Source organism: Oncorhynchus nerka, linkage group LG19 (assembly GCF_034236695.1).
Source record: "Oncorhynchus nerka isolate Pitt River linkage group LG19, Oner_Uvic_2.0, whole genome shotgun sequence".
NCBI classification, from domain to species: domain Eukaryota; kingdom Metazoa; phylum Chordata; class Actinopteri; order Salmoniformes; family Salmonidae; genus Oncorhynchus; species Oncorhynchus nerka.
The window spans coordinates 44,724,474-44,733,100 of record NC_088414.1 but is presented as its reverse complement, the minus strand read 5'-3'; the positions used below and the strand labels follow the sequence as shown (position 1 = coordinate 44,733,100).

The following is an 8,627-nucleotide window of genomic DNA, read 5'->3' as shown; positions in this document are numbered from 1 at the left end:
GACCATTTTGGGGCGGCAGGAAGTCTAGCGGTTAGAGGCAGGTAGCCTAGCGGTTAGAGGCTGGGAAGCCTAGCCGTTAGAGGCAGGAAGCTTAGCGGTTAGAGGCAGGTAGCCTAGCGGTTAGAGGCAGGTAGCCTAGCGGTTAGAGGCAGGTAGCCTAGCGGTTAGAGCCTGGGAAGCCTAGCGGTTAGAGGCAGGAAGCCTAGCGGTTAGAGGCAGGAAGCCTAGCGGTTAGAGGCAGGAAGCCTAGCGGTTAGAGGCTGGTAGCCTAGCAGTGAGAGCCAGGTAGCCTAGCGGTTAGAGGCGGGTAGCCTAGCGGTTAGAGTCTGGGTAGCCTAGCGGCTAGAGGCAGGAAGCTTAGCGGTTAGAGGCAGGTAGCCTAGCGGTTAGAGCCTGGGAAGCCTAGCGGTTAGAGCCTGGGAAGCCTAGCGGTTAGAGGCAGGAAGCCTAGCGGTTAGAGGCAGGTAGCCTAGCGGTTAGAGGCTGGTAGCCTAGCGGTGAGAGGCAGGTAGCCTAGCGGTTAGAGGCAGGTAGCCTAGCGGTTAGAGGCAGGTAGCCTAGCGGTTAGAGGCAGGTAGCCTAGCGGTTAGAGGCTTGGAAGCCTAGCGATTAGAGACTGGGAAGCCTAGCGATTAGAGACTGGGAAGCCTAGAGGTTAGAGGCAGGTAGCCTAGCGGTTAGAGGCAGGTAGCCTAGCGGTTAGAGGCAGGTAGCTTAGCGGTGAGAGGCTGGTAGCCTAGCGGTGAGAGGCTGGGAAGCCTAGTGGTTGGAGGCAGGAAGCCTAGTGGTTAGAGCGTTGGGCCAGTAACCGAAAGGTTGCTAGATCGAATCCCCGAGCTGACAAGGTCAAAATCTGTCGTTCTGCCCCTGAACAGGGCAGTTAACCCATTGTTCCTAGACTGTCATTGTAAATGAGTGTTAACTGACTTGCCTAGTTAAATAATAAAAAAATACAAATAAATAATAAAGATGGGACTGGTCCATGTCTATTAAATTAAAGGGCAGGATTACTATTTTCATGTTGTCATGACGTGACCCTTTCTCGGCATAGATCGTGGGCCCCCCCTCTCTCCTACACCCAGGTTCTGTTATCTCAGGTTGTAAATTCCTGGAGGAGACTCTCTCCTCATGGCAATGCAGTATAGAGAGAGAGAGTTTCACAGTAGAACAAAGGAACTCGTGTTAGGGAACCTCCCCCTATCATTTCCCTGTAACCATAGCTACTGTTTGTGTGTTTATGCATTTCTGTGATTATTTAGTTAGTAAATAAATTATTAAGACAATTGGTGTATGGATGATTTATAGAAAAGGCTGGGTTCGTGCAGATAACCATCAATTTACGGCATTTGGAATGAGACTAATGTGAGGTAAAGACTATTTAACCTCTTGAAACTAGGGGGCACTATTTTCATTTTTGGAAAAAATAACGTCCCCAAAGTAAATGGGATATTTTTCAGGACCAGATAATAGAATATGCATATAATTGACAGCTTAGGATAAAAAAATATTGTCTGTGAGTATAACAGAACTGCTATTGCAGGCGAAAGCCTGAGAAAAATCCAATCAGGAAAAGGGATATCAACCAGATTCCATTTTCTATGGCTTCCCTAATGTGTCTAGTGTCACAAGACATCGTTTCAGGCTTTTATTTTGAAAAATGAGCGTGAGCGACAACATTGCGTCAGTGGTCAGCTGGTGGCTCTCAGAGTGATTTGTGCGTAATAGACAAATGCGGCCATTGTTTCTCTCGCTCCTACTAAGAAGCCAATTGTCCCGGTTGATATATTATCGAATAGATATTTGAAAAACACCTTGAGGATTGATTATAAACAACGTTTGCCATGTTTCTGTCGATATTATGGATCTAATTTGGAATATTTTTCGGCGTTGTCGTGACCGCAGTTTCCGGTGGATTTCTCAACCAAACGTGAAGAACAAACGGAGGTATTTCGGCTATAAAAAAATAATCTTTATGGGACAAAATGAACATTTGCTGTGTAACTGGGAGTCTCGTCAGTGAAAACATCCGAAGATCATCAAAGGTAAACGGTTAATTTGATTGTTTTTCTGATTTTCGTGACCAAGCTTCCTGCTGCTAGCTGGACATAATGCTATGCTATCGATAAACTTACACAAACGCTTGTCTTGCTTTGGCTGTAAAACATAATTTCAAAATCTGAGACGACAGGGTGATTAACAAAAGGCTAAGCTATGTTTCGCTATATTTCACTTGTGATTTCATGAATATGAATATTTTCTAGTAATATTTTTTGTCCGTTGCGCTATGCTAATTAGTGTCAGTTGATGACAATTCTCCCGGATCCGGGATGGGTAGTTCCAAGAGTTAATTAGAAGACTAAGTGATCAGATATTAAAATATCTGAAAGTTACACTAGAAAAATGATAACTTTGTAATCTGAAAATTTTCCGCGGTTCCCCCGACTTCCTAGTTAATTACATTTACATGATTAGTTTAATCACGTAATAATAATTATAGAGAATTTATTCGATAAAACAACAGTCTTCACTTTAATGATGCCAAAGACACGACTTTTAAAACTCCACCGAACACAATTCAAATCTATTAATGTACTAATCTCACCTGTTCCTGCTGGCCCACGTGTTGGCCAAAGGCGTCCTTGTTTGGAGGGTATCCCCCAGGGAAGCCTGGAGGTCCTGTACCAGGGAGGGGCTGACCTGGAGGAACCACCATTCCTGGGTAGGCCTGGCCCGGCAGCAAACCATAGCCCTGGAGCTGGCCGTTAGGAGGCAGAGATATCTGGAAGGTGGGTGAAAGACAAGGAGAGTTTTGTTTTAATACTGTGTGTGTGTGTGTTCTAAGAGAGAGAGAAGAGAAGAGAAAGAGAAAGAGAAGAGAAAGAGGAGAGAGAGAGAGAGGAGAGAGACAGAGAGAAAGAGGAGAGAGGGAGAGAAGAGAGGGGAGAGAGGAGCGGGAGAGAGGAGCGGGAGAGAGGAGCGGGAGAGAGGAGCGGGAGAGGGGAGCGGGAGAGGGGAGAGAGAGGGAGAGACACAAATAGAGAGCAAGATCAGTATATTACCTGTGTGTGAGGTCTTGGACCATGTTAATTACCTGGTGTGTGAGGTCTTGGACCATGTTAATTACCTGGTGTGTGAGGTCTTGGACCATGTTAATTACCTGGTGTGTGAGGTCTTGGACCATGTTAATTACCTGGTGTGTGAGGTCTTGGACCATGTTAATTACCTGGTGTGTGAGGTCTTGGACCATGTTAATTACCTGGTGTGTGAGGTCTTGGACCATGTTAATTACCTGGTGTGTGAGGTCTTGGACCATGTTAATTACCTGGCGTGGGAGGTCTTGGACCATGTTAATTACCTGGCGTGGGAGGTCTTGGACCATGTTAATTACCTGGCGTGTGAGGTCTTGGACCATGTTAATTACCTGGTGTGTGAGGTCTTGGACCATGTTAATTACCTGGCGTGTGAGGTCTTGGACCATGTTAATTACCTGGCGTGGGAGGTCTTGGACCATGTTAATTACCTGGCGTGGGAGGTCTTGGACCATGTTAATTACCTGGCGTGAGAGGTCTTGGACCATGTTAATTACCTGGCGTGAGAGGTCTTGAACCATGTTAATTACCTGGCGTGTGAGGTCTTGGACCATGTTAATTACCTGGTGTGTGAGGTCTTGGACCATGTTAATTACCTGGCGTGTGAGGTCTTGGACCATGTTAATTACCTGGCGTGTGAGGTCTTGGACCATGTTAATTACCTGGCGTGTGAGGTCTTGGACCATGTTAATTACCTGGCGTGTGAGGTCTTGGACCATGTTAATTACCTGGCGTGTGAGGTCTTGGACCATGTTAATTACCTGGCGTGTGAGGTCTTGGACCATGTTAATTACCTGGTGTGTGAGGTCTTGGACCATGTTAATTACCTGGCGTGTGAGGTCTTGGACCATGTTAATTACCTGGCGTGTGAGGTCTTGGACCATGTTAATTACCTGGCGTGTGAGGTCTGAGACCATGTTAACTACCTGGTGTGTGAGGTCATGGACCATGTTAATTACCTGGCGTGGGAGGTCTTGGACCATGTTAATTACCTGGTGTGTGAGGTCTTGGACCATGTTAATTACCTGGCGTGTGAGGTCTTGGACCATGTTAATTACCTGGCGTGTGAGGTCTTGGACCATGTTAATTACCTGGCGTGTGAGGTCTTGGACCATGTTAATTACCTGGCGTGTGAGGTCTTGGACCATGTTAATTACCTGGCGTGTGAGGTCTTGGACCATGTTAATTACCTGGCGTGTGAGGTCTTGGACCATGTTAATTACCTGGTGTGTGAGGTCTTGGACCATGTTAATTACCTGGCGTGTGAGGTCTTGGACCATGTTAATTACCTGGCGTGTGAGGTCTTGGACCATGTTAATTACCTGGCGTGTGAGGTCTGAGACCATGTTAACTACCTGGTGTGTGAGGTCATGGACCATGTTAATTACCTGGCGTGGGAGGTCTTGGACCATGTTAATTACCTGGCGTGGGAGGTCTTGGACCATGTTAATTACCTGGCGTGGGAGGTCATGGACCATGTTAATTACCTGGTGTGGGAGGTCTTGGACCATGTTAATTACCTGGCGTGGGAGGTCATGGACCATGTTAATTACCTGGCGTGGGAGGTCATGGACCATGTTAATTACCTGGCGTGGGAGGTCATGGACCATGTTAATTACCTGGCGTGGGAGGTCTTGGACCATGTTAATTACCTGGCGTGGGAGGTCATGGACCATGTTAATTACCTGGCGTGGGAGGTCATGGACCATGTTAATTACCTGGCGTGGGAGGTCATGGACCATGTTAATTACCTGGCGTGGGAGGTCATGGACCATGTTAATTACCTGGCGTGGGAGGTCATGGACCATGTTAATTACCTGGCGTGGGAGGTCTTGGACCATGTTAATTACCTGGCGTGGGAGGTCATGGACCATGCCCATCATGTGTTGTTGAAAGTGCTGGGGGAAACCTGGAGGCTGCTGGGTACTGTCAGAATGAAACAAATACACACAGTTAACATACAGATGTACAACACACACACACACACACACACAGTATGAGGGGAAAGGTCTTACAAAGACGTCTGGTCCTTCTTTGATTCGTCGGCTCCCTCAGGCTCATCGTCATAGTCAAAACGGTCCAACAGCGTCTAGACAAACGAGAGGAGACAAGGTTCAACAGAGTCTAGACAAACGAGAGGAGACAAGGTTCAACAGAGTCTAGACAAACGAGAGGAGACAAGGTTCAACAGAGTCTAGACAAACGAGAGGAGACAAGGTTCAACAGAGTCTAGACAAACGAGAGGAGACAAGGTTCAACAGAGTCTAGACAAATGAGAGGAGACAAGGTTCAACAGAGTCTAGACAAACGAGAGGAGACAAGGTTCAACAGAGTCTAGACAAACGAGAGGAGGCAAGGTTCAACAGAGTCTAGACAAACGAGAGGAGACAAGGTTCAACAGAGTCTAGACAAATGAGAGGAGACAAGGTTCAACAGAGTCTAGACAAACAAGAGGAGACAAGGTTCAACAGAGTCTAGACAAACGAGAGGAGGCAAGGTTCAACAGAGTCTAGACAAACGAGAGGAGACAAGGTTCAACAGAGTCTAGACAAACGAGAGGAGGCAAGGTTCAACAGAGTCTGGACAAACGAGAGGAGACAAGGTTCAACAGAGTCTAGACAAACGAGAGGAGACAAGGTTCAACAGAGTCTAGACAAACGAGAGGAGACAAGGTTCAACAGTCTAGACAAACGAGAGGAGACAAGGTTCAACAGAGTCTAGAGAGGAGACAAGGTTCAACAGAGTCTAGACAAACGAGAGGAGACAAGGTTCAACAGAGTCTAGACAAACGAGAGGAGACAAGGTTCAACAGAGTCTAGACAAACGAGAGGAGACAAGGTTCAACAGAGTCTAGACAAACGAGAGGAGACAAGGTTCAACAGAGTCTAGACAAACGAGAGGAGACAAGGTTCAACAGAGTCTAGACAAACGAGAGGAGGCAAGGTTCAACAGAGTCTAGACAAACGAGAGGAGACAAGGTTCAACAGAGTCTAGACAAACGAGAGGAGACAAGGTTCAACAGAGTCTAGACAAACGAGAGGAGGCAAGGTTCAACAGAGTCTAGACAAACGAGAGGAGGCAAGGTTCAACAGAGTCTAGACAAACGAGAGGAGACAAGGTTCAACAAGAGTCTAGACAAACGAGAGGAGACAAGGTTCAACAGAGTCTAGACAAACGAGAGGAGACAAGGTTCAACAGAGTCTAGACAAACGAGAGGAGACAAGGTTCAACAGAGTCTAGACAAACGAGAGGAGGCAAGGTTCAACAGAGTCTAGACAAACGAGAGGAGACAAGGTTCAACAGAGTCTAGACAAACGAGAGGAGACAAGGTTCAACAGAGTCTAGACAAACAAGAGGAGGCAAGGTTCAACAGAGTCTAGACAAACGAGAGGAGACTAGGTTCAACAGAGTCTAGACAAACGAGAGGAGACAAGGTTCAACAGAGTCTAGACAAACGAGAGGAGACAAGGTTCAACAGAGTCTAGACAAACGAGAGGAGACAAGGTTCAACAGAGTCTAGACAAATGAGAGGAGGCAAGGTTCAACAGAGTCTAGACAAACGAGAGGAGACAAGGTTCAACAGAGTCTAGACAAACGAGAGGAGGCAAGGTTCAACAGAGTCTAGACAAACGAGAGGAGACAAGGTTCAACAGAGTCTAGACAAACGAGAGGAGACAAGGTTCAACAGAGTCTAGACAAACGAGAGGAGACAAGGTTCAACAGAGTCTAGACAAATGAGAGGAGACAAGGTTCAACAGAGTCTAGACAAACAAGAGGAGACAAGGTTCAACAGAGTCTAGACAAACGAGAGGAGGCAAGGTTCAACAGAGTCTAGACAAACGAGAGGAGACAAGGTTCAACAGAGTCTAGACAAACGAGAGGAGGCAAGGTTCAACAGAGTCTGGACAAACGAGAGGAGACAAGGTTCAACAGAGTCTAGACAAACGAGAGGAGACAAGGTTCAACAGAGTCTAGACAAACGAGAGGAGACAAGGTTCAACAGTCTAGACAAACGAGAGGAGACAAGGTTCAACAGAGTCTAGAGAGGAGACAAGGTTCAACAGAGTCTAGACAAACGAGAGGAGACAAGGTTCAACAGAGTCTAGACAAACGAGAGGAGACAAGGTTCAACAGAGTCTAGACAAACGAGAGGAGACAAGGTTCAACAGAGTCTAGACAAACGAGAGGAGACAAGGTTCAACAGAGTCTAGACAAACGAGAGGAGACAAGGTTCAACAGAGTCTAGACAAACGAGAGGAGGCAAGGTTCAACAGAGTCTAGACAAACGAGAGGAGACAAGGTTCAACAGAGTCTAGACAAACGAGAGGAGACAAGGTTCAACAGAGTCTAGACAAACGAGAGGAGGCAAGGTTCAACAGAGTCTAGACAAACGAGAGGAGGCAAGGTTCAACAGAGTCTAGACAAACGAGAGGAGACAAGGTTCAACAAGAGTCTAGACAAACGAGAGGAGACAAGGTTCAACAGAGTCTAGACAAACGAGAGGAGACAAGGTTCAACAGAGTCTAGACAAACGAGAGGAGACAAGGTTCAACAGAGTCTAGACAAACGAGAGGAGGCAAGGTTCAACAGAGTCTAGACAAACGAGAGGAGACAAGGTTCAACAGAGTCTAGACAAACGAGAGGAGACAAGGTTCAACAGAGTCTAGACAAACAAGAGGAGGCAAGGTTCAACAGAGTCTAGACAAACGAGAGAGACTAGGTTCAACAGAGTCTAGACAAACGAGAGGAGACAAGGTTCAACAGAGTCTAGACAAACGAGAGGAGACAAGGTTCAACAGAGTCTAGACAAACAGAGGAGACAAGGTTCAACAGAGTCTAGACAAATGAGAGGAGGCAAGGTTCAACAGAGTCTAGACAAACGAGAGGAGACAAGGTTCAACAGAGTCTAGACAAACGAGAGGAGGCAAGGTTCAACAGAGTCTAGACAAACGAGAGGAGACAAGGTTCAACAGAGTCTAGACAAACGAGAGGAGACAAGGTTCAACAGAGTCTAGACAAACGAGAGGAGACAAGGTTCAACAGAGTCTAGACAAACGAGAGGAGACAAGGTTCAACAGAGTCTAGACAAACGAGAGGAGACAAGGTTCAACAGAGTCTAGACAAACGAGAGGAGACAAGGTTCAACAAGAGTCTAGACAAACGAGAGGAGACAAGGTTCAACAGAGTCTAGACAAACGAGAGGAGACAAGGTTCAACAGAGTCTAGACAAACGAGAGGAGGCAAGGTTCAACAGAGTCTAGACAAACGAGAGGAGACAAGGTTCAACAAGAGTCTAGACAAACGAGAGGAGACAAGGTTCAACAGAGTCTAGAGAGGAGACAAGGTTCAACAGAGTCTAGACAAACGAGAGGAGGCAAGGTTCAACAGAGTCTAGACAAACGAGAGGAGACAAGGTTCAACAGAGTCTAGACAAACGAGAGGAGACAAGGTTCAACAGAGTCTAGACAAACGAGAGGAGACAAGGTTCAACAGAGTCTAGACAAACGAGAGGAGACAAGGTTCAACAGAGTCTAGACA

General features: G+C 46.6%; 1 protein-coding gene across 1 annotated transcript in view; it reads right to left on the bottom strand.

The window, feature by feature from the left end:
• The window catches only part of scaf4a (SR-related CTD-associated factor 4a), a 55,912-nt gene that overhangs the window by 10,391 nt on the left and 36,894 nt on the right, over window positions 1–8,627 (bottom strand). Inside the window, 3 exon segments of the mRNA XM_065004977.1 lie at window positions 2,603–2,779; window positions 4,940–5,015; window positions 5,105–5,178. Coding sequence (XP_064861049.1) covers window positions 2,603–2,779; window positions 4,940–5,015; window positions 5,105–5,178 — 327 coding nt within the window.